The 15,203-nt window shown below is 43.2% G+C and overlaps 1 protein-coding gene across 2 annotated transcripts in view; it reads left to right on the forward strand.

The window, feature by feature from the left end:
• Positions 1-7,871, forward strand: part of CCHR12.PART0H7orf26 (chromosome chr12.part0 C7orf26 homolog) — a 1,310,154-nt gene extending 1,302,283 nt beyond the window's left edge. For both annotated transcript variants that reach the window (XM_044089779.1, XM_044089780.1), the window contains exon 7: positions 7,293-7,871. In XM_044089779.1, coding sequence (XP_043945714.1) covers positions 7,293-7,503 — 211 coding nt within the window. In that variant the 3' untranslated portion in view covers positions 7,504-7,871. The remainder of the gene's footprint in view (positions 1-7,292) is intronic.
• The last annotated feature ends 7,332 nt before the right edge of the window (positions 7,872-15,203 follow it).

Consider the following 15,203-nt stretch of genomic DNA (forward strand, 5'->3'; position numbering starts at 1 on the left):
GTCAGAGTTATACTAATGGAAAAAGGTCCGGTCGCCCGGACTTATTCCATTAGTATAACTCTGCTTTTTTTTTTTTTTTTTTTTACAGCAACGGAGAACACTAGAGAAACGAGTTTAACATAGCGAGACAGCTTTAAAAAAAAGTAACAGAGATCTTCCTATCTCCGTTGCTTTTTTTAAAGGTGTCTCACTATGTTAAATGGGTTTAACATAGAGAGACAGCTTTAAAAAAAGCAACAGAGATTCTCCGTTGCTTTTTTAAAGCTGCCTCGCTATGTTAAACTCCTTTAACATAGCAAGACACGTTGTAAAAAGCAACAGAGATCTTGCTTTCTCCGTTGCTTTTTTTAAAGCTGTCTCGCTATGTTAAACTCCTTTAACATAGCGAGACAAGTTTGTAAAAAGCAACGGAGATCTTGCTTTCTTCGTTGCTTTTGCCCACAGCTCTGATGTACTGCATAAGCATACGCATGTGCAGTACATCAGAACTGCCGCAGAATACCAGACAGCTGCGGAAGGGCAGCAAGGAGGCATTATACAATGCCATTATTTAAGAAAAGTAATTATTTTTTTTCTTACATAATGTCATTGTATAATAGCAATAACCAACTTCTGAGTGTGGGTAATGCTGGATTTACCCACGGTTGTCTTTGTTTGGCCACTCGGGCTTCGCCCTCGTGACCAAACTACACCTAACTGTGGGTAAATCCAGCATTACCCACACCCAGACGTGGGTTATTGCTATATTATTAGGGTGTTGGGTTGTACCCTAATATTTTCCAGTGTATCAAAAAATGAGGAGTGGGAATCCTGGGGCATGTTGGGGGATCTGTAGCAAGTTACAATTTGGATTGCGGTTTTGCCCAGAGTTAGTTGCACTTGGATAATCTCGGATGCATTATGCCGAGCAACTAGCCTGAAGGTGTGGATATCCTTAATGAATATGGACACGCCTCCCCCTTTAGTGTTTCGGTCCACGTTAGGTGGCCAAAAGGTGTGGTATAAATTATAGCCTGGTAATGCAGGGTTGCACTCTGGAGCCTTGACCCAAGTCTCTTGTCACTGCACAGATGTCAATGTTCTCCATTTTAAGGAGTGCCTCGAGTGAATGCATTTTGAGGTTTAGACTTCTAGCAATGAGTAGCATTACACACAGATTTTGCTTGCTTGTAGCTGTTACGGTGGTGAATTTGTAATTTGAACCTTGCCTAAAAAAGGCACTATAGGGGTGGCAAGAGCCTTAGCCAGTATCCGGAACCCCAAGGGCGATAGGTGCAAGCCATCTCTGGCAAAGCATTGTGGTCTGTCGATCATGTCATCCCAGGCAGACAGATACTGGATCCCCTTAGAATGACACCAGAAGCTTTGCCAATTGTTGAAGTCAATCATTTTGTTCTTGTACTGTGGTATCATTCTGGGTGATGGCAGGATGCTACTCAGGGCTAGGCTCATACCTGCCTGGGCTACAAGATCGGAGAGCTCCTCCATGTCTCTTTTCATGTTGTCCAGGGCGGTACGTCTCAGGTCATTCACACCAACATGGACAAAGACAGAATCATATTTGTACTTGTTGTGGAATGACCTGAGTGCATGCGTTATGTGGTGGATCCTGGAACCTGACAGGCAGCTGACAGTAACTTTCTCCTTGCTTAGCCTGTTGAGTGGAACATCAGTGTGCCTGACTATAGAGTCACCTATGACTAGAGTGTTGGGTACGTTGTTATGCCTTATGGGCTGTGGTTGAGTGGCACACTGAGTTTGTGGGCTATGTGTCATTTGGGTTGTGTTGAGGGGGTGGAGGTTGCATGCGTTTCTGCTTTGGAGGTCTCTGTTGCTTGAGCAGATTTTTGAGAGCCTCCACGAATGTAGGTGTATGTTTTGGTGGTTCAGGTTTTGAGGGACTATGTGATGAGCATGGTGTGATGCAAGTGTTTACCTTCTCCTCTTGACTTGTCTAGTCCAGTCTTGGGTGAAGAGAGCTTTGCTATATACGTGCATCTCTCACAGGTGGTAGGAGGAGAGGTTTGTCTGTGTACATGAGGCAATTGCTGCATTGCCCCAAGATGCCCAGATTCATCAGGTAGACAAAAGAAAACACCTGGAGCGTGACCCATAGACATGCCTAGATAGGTGCTTATTTATTAAGTACTAAAAACTGTTTTCCTCTAGACAAGTGAGGAAAGTTGAGTGCTGTAGTAATTTGTAGCTTATTTAGTGCTTACAACGAGTTCTGAACAAGTGCTGAGCTCAAAGAAACAGATTTCAGTGCTAAAACTAAAAAACTGGCTAGTTCTAAGGGAAAATTTGAAGAGCAGACTTTATGGCATCGGGAATAGTTTAACCCTAGCTAAGCGGCAATGCATAAAGAGTATTTTTTTTTTTTTTTTTTTTTTGCCTGACACACGTGGAGATTTTTTCCCCCAAGGGCAGAGGGGGAAATAATAACGGAAGATGCCAATCTTGCGGGGGGGGGGGGCGCAGAATCAGGGTGACAGAGATACATTCTTTGGCAGGCCCTTCCACCGCTCCTGAAAGGATGTCTGACTGTCCGCATCTGGAGGCAGTTGGGAGCAGATTATCCTTGTACCCAAAAGCCTGGCAGACAATCACGGAAGATACATGGGTACTATCAGTAATATCCAGGGGTTACAAAATTTCCTTCTCCCAACCACCCCTTACAAGAAAACAACAGTCAATCCCAGATGTTCCACCCAGTCTTTGGGATCAAGCAAACAAAGAAGTTCAAAGGTTGCTAGAAAAAAGAGCCATCCAGGAAGTCCTTGCAGTCCAAATTGAATCTGGCACTTACGCAAGGTTTTTTTTTAGTTCCAAAAAAGACAGGGAACTGGAGGCCCATTTTGGATCTCAGCAGGCTGAACAAATTGGTCAAGAAAACAAAGTTCCAGATGGTAACACTGCAGTCCATTGTTCCCTTTTTGGGTCAGGACAATTGGATGTGCTCTGTCGATATCCAGGATGCGTGCTGCCACATAAAAATGGACAGGCGATCCAGGAGGTATCTACGCTTCCGGCTGGGAGCCAGTCATTACCAGTTCATAGCTTTGCCCTTTGGTCTCACCACAGCCCCCATGGTGTTCACCAAATGCATGGCAGTGGTTACGGCTTACCTGAGGCATCTAGGATTCTGGGTGTTTCCATATCTAGACGACTGGCTCCTCACTGCCACCACCGAGCATCAACTAATCAAGGCACGGGACTCCACAATTCACACTTGTACACAACTAGGCATCACCATAAACTACGAAAAGTCTGCCTTGTTGCCTTGTCAGTATATTACATTTATAGGGGCAGATTTATACACAAGGGCCATGAGAGCAAACTGCCTCAGGAAAGGGTTTCAACCATGCGGCATCAAATTTCAATCCTCATGGCAAATGAGAATTCAGGCAAGATTTGTCCTCAAAGTGTTGGGTTTGATGGCCGCAGCAGTTACTCTGGTCCCTGTGGCGCATTTCCACATCAGAATTCTCCAGTGGCTCCTTTTTGCTCAGTGGTCATTCCAGGATTTACCAGTGTCACATCAGATTTTGATCACGGAGTCCTGCAAGAATTTAGAATGGTGGCTTCACTCCCATTTGGTGTCAATGGGCATACCGTTTCTAATCCCCCAGCCTGTAGCCACATTGACCATGGACGCTTCCCAGATGGGGGGGGTCATTATCTGGGACAGACTGTTCAAGGGACTTGGCAGGAACACAAGTACCACTTGCACATCAATGTCCTAGAGATGAGAACGGTGCTTCTGATGTTGCAAGCACCTCAAGACTCTCTACTTACAGGTACTATAGCAATTCAGACAGACTATGTCGGTAGTATGGTACATCAACAAACAGGGTGGAACTAAGTCTTATCCCTTGTGTCGAGAGGCCCTACGACTATGGCAATGGGCGATGTCTTCCCAACGCTTTCTGATTGCAACGCACATCCTGGGGAAATCCAGCATGATAGCAGACAAGCTATGCAGGGCAATTCTGATGCCTCATGAGTGGTCCCTGAAACAGGAAGTTGCAGACTTTGATTTTTCACAAATGGGGCCAGCCATGCTGCAATCTTTTTGCCACCCCCCTCAACACCAAATGCAGCAGCTACTTTGCCGTAGTCCTACCATCGGGGCAATCACCCAGGGACGCACTTGTTCATGACTTGCCCCCGGGACTGTTTTATGCCTTTCCACTATTTCCCCCCGATCCCCATGGTTCTTCAGAAAGCACAGTCGTTGGGTTGCAAGTTAATCCTCATTGCCCCTTACTGGCCTCATCAGATGTGGTTCCCATTCCTTTGGCCTCATCTACAGGGGGAGCCTTGGATCTTGGTCACAGTTCCAGATCTCCTGATGCATCAGTCAGGTGCGCTCCACCCTTCCATCCAAACTCTCAAGCTGACAGCTTGGTTTCTCCACTTCCGGTCTTAGCCAGGCTTCCCGATGTTTCCCCAGCAGTTCAACACATTTTGATTTCCTCCCATAAGCCCACTACAAGGAAACTTTATGCTAGTAAATGGAAGAGGTTGTCTTGTTGGGCAAACAAGAACGAGATTGATCCTTTTACTGCACCCATTTCAAAGATTCTCAAATTTTTTGCTGAAACCTTTGAGCAAGGAGCAGCGACAGCTACTGTTTGGGTTCAGCTAGCTGCCATTTCTAATTTCCATGTGGGAGAAATGAGCTCCAACATTATGTCCCATATGCTATGTAAAGCATTTCTAAGAGGTGTACTACCCTCTTAAGACCTCCAATAAGAGAACCCCCCCCCCCCCCCGGGACCCAACTTTAGTTTTAGAGGTACTGATTCTTCCCCCCTTTGAGCTAGCTGCTGCTTGTCCACTGAAACTTTTGACATGGAAGACCATTTTCTTAACTACCATTACCTCATCTAGGAGGGTTTCAGAATTACAGGCCTTATCTATTTGTCCTCCGTACTTGATTTTCCACAAAGATAGAGTTTCTCTCAGAACCAACCCCTCTTTCTTACTCAAGGTGTGTTCAGAGTACAATTTAAATCAGTCCATAGAGCTTTCCTGTATTCTTCCCCAATCATGACAACAAGGCAGAGTATAAGCTCCATCATCTGGACGTTCATAAACAGTTACGTTTTTGTTTACACAGGACCAAGGACTTCAGAAAATCAGACCAATTGTTCATATCCTTTGCAGAGAATAAGAAAGGTTGTTCAGTCTCAAAAGTGACTTTCAGACACTATCCTCTATGTCTACGATTTGCAGAACAAAAAACTTCCATGGAAAATTAAAAGGACACTCAACTAGGGCCTTAGCTACCTCCATTGCTTTTCAAGCCAGACTGCCTTTAGATTCGATCTGTGCGGCAGCTACATGGGCTAATCCTCATACCTTTATCACTCGTTACAAAGTAGATGTGGCCTCCCAGAACAGGGCATCATTTGGTTCCACGTTCCTGAAGATTTTTTTCCAGTGAGCCACCCAAGAAATAGGTACTGGGGACACGGTACTAAGCAGCAAGAATGAAGGTGAGATAGGGACAACATAACATAAGTTATGTACTCACCATAATATTCCATGTTTGTTGTCTTTGATCTCGCCTTCCTTCTTGCGTCCCACCTTCCTTCCCCCTTCCTGGAGGATCGAGAGGAATTACTTTTATTGGCTACACTGGCTGAGTTTCCTTTTACCATACCAGTTTGTTAGACCTAGTCTCCCCTTCTTTCTCTTGCTGATTGTTTACACCTTTATATGCAGGTGTTCCCCTTCTTTCTCTTGCTGATTGTTTACACCTTTATATGCAGGTGTTCTCTTATGTGTAACATATAGTCATTTTTTACCTGCATAGTCTAGTGTTGGGTTATTACAAACGAGATCTGGGTAACTACCGCTAGGCATGTTGGGATAGGGGCTAGCCTCGAGCCAGTTAAAGCTCTCGACCTATAGTATACGGCTGAGTTGGAGCCGAACAGCAAGAAGAAAGGTGACATCAAGGACAACAAACTTGGAACGTTATGGTGAAGTACATAACTTCTTTTTTTACGGCATCAACAAGCTTGAGTTTGTGTCAGAATTTTGTGATCTTGGAGTCGTCCATGATAAATGACTGACGTTTAGGGACCAGGCAGAAGACACCTGGGGTAGTCATTTCTTGATTCTCATCTCTGTTGGACTGCCACATTGCTGTTTACCTTGGTCTCCTGACATTGAGATTAATCAACTGCAGCTAATACAGAATTCAGCAGCACGACTACTATTTTTGGTGTATCACATAACATGCATTATTTCACTCTTGCTGCAGAGATTACACTAGATTCATGTTTGATTTTGTGTAATTTTCATAATTTTGGTAGCAGCTTTCTCATCCCTACCTGACCTTGGTACTTATGTGAAGGAGTTTTATTGTTCTTCACTCCTCATCTCAAATGTAGCACATTGCCACCCTGGAACTGATGGTAGTTCCTCAGGTATAGTTGGAAACATCTGGTGTTCATTCTTTTGATTACCATCCAGCCACCGTTTTTTTGGCATCTGTAACTATGGTGGCTTTGGGAGTCTTCTGCTGTGGTCTGTTTTAAGAGCTGTATAAAAATCAGTTTTACCTGGCTTTTAGTTAAAACCCTATGGAGCAGTTATTAGTTCTTCCATAATTGTATCGTTTTATTTTGGATTTTAATGTGTTGTTTTTTTGGTTGTTTATTGTTTTGCTTTTCCTCAGTTGCTTAGATAATTAAGTGCTTCACTTACACCTCTTACCATAAGTTTTCAAGTATACTAGCTACAAAGAACAGGGTACAGAGCAACAGATGAGCACAAGAGACCAATAAAGACAAGACTAAGGCCACACAGGGCACTATAGTTGGAAGTGCTTACAATGTAGCCATGGTCTTCCAAGACCTTGGATTGCTGTTTGCCCAATAATTTTGCACTGTGTGCGTGGTTTATTTTATACCCGGTCATGTGCAAACTGATTTGGTGCTATTCCCAAGAAGTAGGCCGCGTTTGTCTTATTGCAGCTTTCTTGATATTCTTTCAATTTAAGAATTTGTTGAATTATTGAACAATGAATTAGTTGCATTATCGCAAACTTCTGAGCTTAGTTTGAATTTTGTGTAGATAGTGAGAGTGCTTCCAATTCCTGATGATTCCCAGTTGCATGTAATGCAAAAGGTAGAATATAACCCTTCTTGTAATTAAGGAAACTGTTGTCTATTGCTTTAAACTTGATTTTACCAGCCCGAACAGCTCTAAAATGCAAGCTCTTTTTTTTAGTTTTGAAATCACTTGACTGTTAATAATCTTGTCTTTTTTTTCAGTCTTTTGCAGCTAATAATTTCTGGACCAGTGCAACAGCCGCCACCTCACAGTACTTTACCTCCTGGCTTCTATCCGCACATCCATAACCCTCCTCTGGCATATCCTGCACATGCTGCCCATCCTGCACTGCCAGCTCATGCTGCACATGCTGCTCATTCCGTACAGAACTTTATGCCATCTGTGACCTTTCCATATAGGCCACTCCGCTAGGTTACTGTATTTCCATTAAAAACTGGAGAGACCATCTGCTGACTGGATTTGAGAATTGCCTTGTACATCTGTGCTGTGGTTGAATAGAAGATGAAAGCCTTTTTCTGACTTTTGATTAAGCATTCATTAAGGAGAGGAGGGGATGGCACTGTGGATCTTTTGTAATGTTTACGGTGGTAGCATATCTCAAGAGAGCAGTGGAATTTGAAACTGTCGTGTAGCAGTTTTTGTCCATCGTATCTGATGGTAATGTGAAGACCTGTTGCTATTAAACTGATTTTTAATAGTGTGTACAACAAACAGCATTTTGTTTGACAGTGTGAGTGATCAACAACACCCAATTAAAAAGACCGAGTTGGGAAGCAGAACTGCTAACTGTATTAATTGGTATCTGTGGTATCTGACTTTAAAATTCTTGTAGTTGTGGTACCCTACTGCAGATGTGGGGGCTTTGGTTAAGGACTTTACATTGTGAACATACTGCCAGAGTCACATAAACCAGCATCCTTAAAGCCATTTACCAAGAGAACCTTTGCAGGCTTCATTTGTATGGGTATTTTTTATTAATGTGTGGGGATATGTTACATAGTGAAGCCTTGATTCTGACATCATGGGGTTCACAGAATATTTTTTGTAGTTAAAAATACTGGATTTTAAGTGTCCAAAATATTAATAGTTTTGAGAAAGCTTCCTTCTTGTTTTGTTGTGGATTTTATTCCCTTGAAAGTTACTTAACTGTCAGCACTCAGCATCTTCACTGCTTCTGTGAGAAATTGCAGCTCTGGAGCTTTGTTTCTGATGTTCTTCGTGTTTCACTGTTGCAGTCATCACCTGTGGGTTATCCCTGCTGTGGTAGCCCTTGGCCAGCCCAAATACCAGAGTTGATGTTTTTCTGCATTGGCTGCTGTCGCTTGTTGACTGACGTCAGGTCATCAGTGCTATAAAGCAAGGCAACCGACGCCATTACATCAGTCTTTCTTGCCGTGGAGCCTGTAGCAGAAGCAGTTTGCAAGTGTGCTGGTCAGTGGCTACCAGAGCTCGAATTACAGCTGAAAACGTCTAAAGCTAAGTAGCCCGTTGGGGATCCTTTTTTCTTGCACTAACTGATATCCGAAAAAGTTAACAGTCATCTTGCCTGTGGAAAACAGATCCCACACCGAGACTTCCATTCATACTGCATCACTTATTTAGGCCCAGACCACAACATCCCTCGTTGCCGGTTCTGTACCCTCTTTAATGCGAAAACCATTTGACGTAGAGATAAAGATAGACAGACCACACAAGGCTAAGCCCTGTGACACTACCGCTAACCAGGTCGTCAGTTCTCCGGAATTTAGTGAGGTGCTTTCGCAGCCCCTGATGCCCAAAACAATATCTACACAGGCCTCTACCGAGACCCTTTCGGAGTCTGGTATGCCTCAGAAATCTTCTTCGTCTTCCGAGCTTGTGGTCGTCTCTGCCTCGGTTGGGTCCGGAGCCACAACGCAGGCACCAGCTTCCAAGGAGGCCTTTCACACTACTGATTCTAGACAAAAACCAATGTCCTCTCAACCAACTACTGCTTCTTAGGCCTAGAAGCCAGGCCACTCCTAGAAAATCTACTTCTAGTCACCATCTTACTCCTGCTCCACCACCCCAAGCCCAAATGCTTAAGATGGAGGATGATCTTATTTCCCTTATCAAGGGTAGTCAGGCCACAACTTCTAAAATGAAAAGACACCCTTCTCCTGAAATAATGACAGAGCAGGATTCTGAGGAATCTGATTATTCAGACTTTGAAGAGAAACAACAGCCTCTTACTGCTTATGAAGATTCAGATGCAGAGGAATCCATTCCTTCTGCCTCCCCACCAGAAGACCTTTCCTTTGGGGAAACCCTTCACACACCCAGGGAACATTTCCACTGGGAATCTCAGGACTTCCCAGTCTAACAAAAGACTAAGAGTTTCTAGTCCTGTCCCAGTACAGACCCCTGGCCAATCCCCCCTGTCTTAGAAGTGGGCGATGTTTTCCATGAATCCAGCTTAGCCCCTGACACGCTCCCACCTGCTCCCAGTAAACCTGCAGGTAATACAGAGTACCGGATTCTCACAAATACCTGTACATAAATCTTGCTGCAGACCCAGAAGTCATTGCACAGGGACCTAAAGGAGCTAAGGCTAGTTCTGCAAAGAATCCTATTCCTTCTGACAAGGAATCCAGGGCTCTGGACAGATGGGGTAAAAAAGTATACACCTCTGCAACCTTGGCTATCGGAGCACTCGACTGTCAGTTCCATATGTTAAAATATCAACAACACACTTTGGAACTTTTAAAGCAAAAGATTTCTACCTTTCCAGATGGTGCCAATTCAAAAGAGTTAGCAGATTTACTGCACTCTACTTGTCAAGTGTCCAAACACTCTGTCATTAGGAGACATGCATGGTTGAAGGAACAACCTCTCCCTGATCATGTCAAGTCTAAATTAATTGATGCACCCTTGGATAAGGACCGCTTGTTTCGAGTAAAAGCAGAAGAGGGGCTTAAAAAGATGGAAGACAAATCAAATTCAATCCAAACAGTAAAAGATTTCTTTCAGGTTCAACCTCCTAGGTTCAGCAGGAATTTCCCCTCTAAGCACTGGTCCTTTCCTGCACCTAGTAGACAGGGGCAAGTTAAGCCCTGCAGGAACAGGCAACCCAGGCCCTTATCCCAGGGACAGCAGAGAGCCAAGCAGTGGACCACTTCCTCCCCAAAGGCAGGGAGTTCTAAGCCATCCTTCTATGGCAAAAATTCTCAATGAATCCCTCTGCTCTCCTTTCACTCACCAGAAGCTAGGAGGAATGCTCTCCTCTGCAAAGAAAATTGGCTTTCTGTAACAAAAGACCAATGGGTCTTAAAGATCTTTTTTCAGGGATACAAATTCTGTTTCAACGAACTCCCAATTCCAAGAGGGTACCCATACTTGCCTCCAAATCAGTGGGCAGAGACATTGAAACAAGTCCAAACTCTCATTTCCCAGGGGGCAGTAGAACCTGTTCCCGCAGATCAAACATGCTTATTCCAGACTATTCCTTGTTCCCAGAAAAGAGGGCATTTGGCGTCCCATCCTGGATCTATCCATTCTGGACAACTCACGGGTGGTCCCCAAATTCATAATTCTAACTTTTCAGCAGCTGCTGCCTATGCTGACAGAAAATGCCTGGTTAGTGATCCTAGACCTAAACAGTGTAAGAAACTTCTCTGTGTGGAAGATTTTCAGTCCATATATCTCTAGTTAATCACTGTATATTAATCAGATCAGACAATAGTAGTAGAAGTAGCTAACTTAAACTCGTCTTAAGTAAAAAAAAATAAATAAATAAATAATAAAAAAAAATATGTAATTGTACAGAATTACAAAGTATTCAAAAGTAATCCAAGCAAGGCAGGCAGTCTGTTTCCAGTCGAAAATGCTTTATGAAGTGCCTTGCTTGAATTACTTTCGAATACTTAGTAATTCTGTACAATTATATATTTTTATTATTATTTTTTTTTTGACGTAAGACTAGTTTAAGTTCGCTATTTCCACTACTGTTGTCTGATCTGATTAATATACAGTGAATAACTAGAGATATGTGGACTGAAAATCTTGCACACAGAGAAGTTTCTTACACTGTTTTGTTTTTGGACCTACTATACTTGTTGGTGGGTTGTTATGAGACTTCGGGCATACCACAGAGATTACTTTTTTTCTTTTTACCCTAGACCTAAAAGACACCTACTTACACATCCCAATAAGGGAATCCTGCAGGAAATTCCTGCCCTTCAGAGCAGGCTCACAACACTTTCAGTTCTCTGCGCTACCCTTTGGCTTATCTACTGCTCCCAGGGTATTCACCAAATGCTTAGCCCCTGCCATAGCATTTTGCAGACAGAGAAATATTCAGATTTACCCTTATTTGGATGACTGCTCATTCAGGCAGAGTGCAAAGAAAAGCTGCTCCCGGACCTCCTCTTTGTTAAAACCCTCCTAACTTCCTTAGGGTTCACAATCAACGAAAAGAAATCTAAGCAAACACCCTCCAGGAGGATCATTTTCCTGGGAGCACTGCTGGACACAGCATCCCAAATGGCCTTCCTATCCCCAGAAAAGCAGAGCGTCCTGCCTCTCTACTTTACCCAGCTGGCTTCCAGAATTCACCTCACAGCGAGGAAGTTCCTGCAAGCCTTGGGATACATGGCATCTTGCATCCTTCGAATTCCTCTGGCCAGGCTTCACATGAGAAAACTTCAGTGGTATCTAAAGAACCTTTGGTGTCAGTACTCTCAGCTTCTAGAGACCTTTCTCCCTCTGATCCCCTGTATAAGGGCCGAGTTTCTCTGGTGGGCAGGGACCTGTGCCAAGGACAAGGATCTTCCCTTCACCCTCCACCCTACCGGGCAGACCACCACCAACGCCTCAGACATTGCTCGGGACGCCCACTTAGCAGACAAGTGCACCCAGGGCCTTTGGGATGCCCAGCACCTTCCCTTACACATTAACCAGAAGGCCCAGCACCAGAAACTCTTACGCAAGGAAATGGAAAAGATTCTGCTCCTGGAGCCAGTCCAGAGGGGACAGTTCCTCACAGCCTTCTATTCCTCTTATCCTGGTCTATAGTAGCTCAATAGTAGTCTCTCCTTCTCTTCTATTAAAATCCACGCCTCAGCCATTTCAGCTCATTTCGATACACACCCTCCCCTGTTCTCACATCCTTTGATTAAACAATTCCTCAGAGGGGCTTCTAATATCAGAACTCCCAGAAGGCCACCCACGCCAGCCTGGGACCTGAATTATGTTTTGGAAAAACTAACCTTACCACCCTTCGAACCTGCTGCTTCAGCAGAACTGAAATACTTCTCCTGGAAGGCTGCTTTCCTACTAGCGATCACCTCAGCAAGAAGGGTTTCAGAACTTCAAGTATTGATGGGCATTGAGCCCTTCATTTTCCATGCAGACAGGGTCTCCGTGAGGACTAACCCCTCCTTTATGCCCAAGGTTGTATCTAATGTGACTCTCAACCATACATCTACCCACCTTCTTCTCTAACCCTCAAAACCAGGGGGAAAGAATTCTGCACTCCCTAGATATCCACAGACAGCTCAGATACTACCTAGACCGTACTAAAGCCTTCAGGGAAACAGACCAACTTCTTGTCAGCTTTGCCCCAGGGCCAGAGGGGAAGCCCATCTCCAAGCAAATCATTTCCAAATGGATATCACACTGCATCCATTTCTGCTACACATTACATGGGAAACCACCCCCTAAGTCTATTCATACCCATTCCACTAGGGCAGCCTCCACTTCAACAACATTCCTCAGATGAGTTCCCACCAGGGACATCTTGGAAGCTGCCACCTGGACTTCTGTCCATACAGCATTACCACCTACCTCTTTTCTCTAAGGCTAGGGCAGGGTTTGCCAGTGCAGTTCTGCAGGGCATGCTGACCCAGGCCTAGGTCTCTTACTAATCTCCCAGCCCTCTCCTCAGCTTTGGGAATCCTCCCACAGGTGATGACTGCAACAGTGAAACACGAAGAACATAGTACAGTTTTTTACACTTACCATAAATGTAGATATTCGAGTGTATTCACTGTTGCAGTCCTGGTTTTCCTCCCTCCTTTCCCCTTATATCCTCTTTCCTTAGGGAGACATAAGCTTCCTATGGTGGCTTTTAGCCACCAGGACCACTTTACCACATTTCCTGGGGCTTCTGACTGGTTAGGGTAAGAAAAACTGATGTAATGGTGTCGACTGCCTTTCTTTATAGCACTGACGACCTGACGTCAGTCAACAAACAACAGCAGCCGAAGCAGAAAACCATTGACTCTGGTAATGACTGCAACAGTGAATACACTTGAACATCTACATTTATGGTAAGTGTACACAGCTGTACTGTCTGCCTGGTACTCTGCAGTAACATTGTCACATGATGAAATACAGGCCAGACTGGACTGCTTTACATGCTGTTCTTGACTTGCAGCATTTAGTACCAGTTGCAGTGGTAATTTCCTTAACAAAAAAAAATGCACAGATAGCCGTTAATGATTAAACATAGCATTGGAAAGGTGTGGTTGTAGGCAGATGGAACCATTTGTAGATTTCCAGTTACGATTTGACTACTGCGACTGTGTTTCAGTAAAACCATCTGCATTTCTGTTTTGAAATTATTTTCTTGAGCAACAAGCATCCTTAAAGCCATTTACCAAGAGAACTATTGCAGGCCTCATTTGTATGGATTTTTTTTTTATTAATGTGTGGGGATATGTTGCATAGTGAAGGCTTGCTTCTGACATAATGGGGTTCACATAATTTTTTTGTAGTTAAAAATACTGGATTTTAAGTGTGGAAAATATTAATAATTTTGAGAAAGCTTCCTTCTTGTTTTGTTTTGGATTTTATTCCCCTGAAAGTTACTGAACTATCAGTACTCAGCATCTTCACTGCTTCTGTGAGAAATTGCAGGTCTGGAGCTTTGATTTTCTGTTCTGGCTGGTGCTGTGCAATAACATTATTGACTCATGGTGAAATACAGGATAAGGCACCAGGGGAAATCCCCCTGTCCAATTATTTTTAATAAATGCAATTGAGTATAAAAAAATTTGGAAATCTGATTGGGATAACAGGCTCAGAGCCTCATAATGGATCTACCAAGCACAGTTGCTGTAAAAGGTCTTTGACTCTTTCACTATAAAATTGGCACATCCACCAGTGAATGACATTACCAATGGAGGGTGTCTACTTAACTCACCTGAAATTAGTCTTAAATAAAACTACTTTTACAGTATCTTATTTGCCTTACTTGCTTCATTATTTCATGTTTGTTAACATATTGCAGGCTAATAAGGTACAACTTTGTATATTATTGCATTTGTCATGAATATCTGTTTAAGTTAAAAAATGCAAATGCTTGATACAACTTGCACCCATTTAGTCCAGTAATGCACTACAGTGAATGTATAGGTTATACATTTCGTATTTATAAAACCAGACTTGAACTGTGTGCAATGCTTTTCACTCTTATATTTATTTTTACATTGGTTGTTTTAAATGTATTTTGAAAATGTTGCCTTTTTAATTTACCTACTGATTTGTGCATATTTTTTTAATTGTTTTATAAGCATTAATTACACAGTGTGTCTGTCCTTTGCACAAGACATTTAAAACAGTCCCACCTGCCTGAATAGGTGGTAGCTCCGATAGATGTAAAAGATTCCACAGCATTTATTAAAAATGGGGGGTGGGGGGATTTCCCTGGTCCCTGGCTAGATTTCTTTTTGTATGAATACCACCTCGGTTCTCTCCTGAAAAAGAAGCCACCATGTTAGTGGGAATTGATAAACAGTCACATTTGCTAGATGTCAGGCATATGTCATTTGTATGTATTTTACATTTTCCAGTGTCGTTGCTTCATTCATTTCTTTCGATTTCTGCATCTACTGTATATGAGGTGGTAGCTGTCTTATTCTTTAGTCTTGACTGTGGTGGGTAAATAAGTTTATCAACAGTGATTCTCTTCCTTGAGGAACTGTTACTGACTGGAGCTTCTGTTTTTTTTTTTTTTTTTTGTATCTGTTGTAGCAGCTAAAATTTGACAGTGGTAACTGGAAATAACTGGATTGTCTACTTTTGATAGCTGACTGCTTCTCTGCAGCTGGGATGTTAACTGTTGTGGTATCCCACTTAATTTTTTGGGGATA

The sequence above is a fragment of the Protopterus annectens genome, chromosome 12.part0 (genome assembly GCF_019279795.1).
Source record: "Protopterus annectens isolate FY-2018-M chromosome 12.part0, PAN1.0, whole genome shotgun sequence".
Classification (NCBI taxonomy): domain Eukaryota; kingdom Metazoa; phylum Chordata; order Ceratodontiformes; family Protopteridae; genus Protopterus; species Protopterus annectens.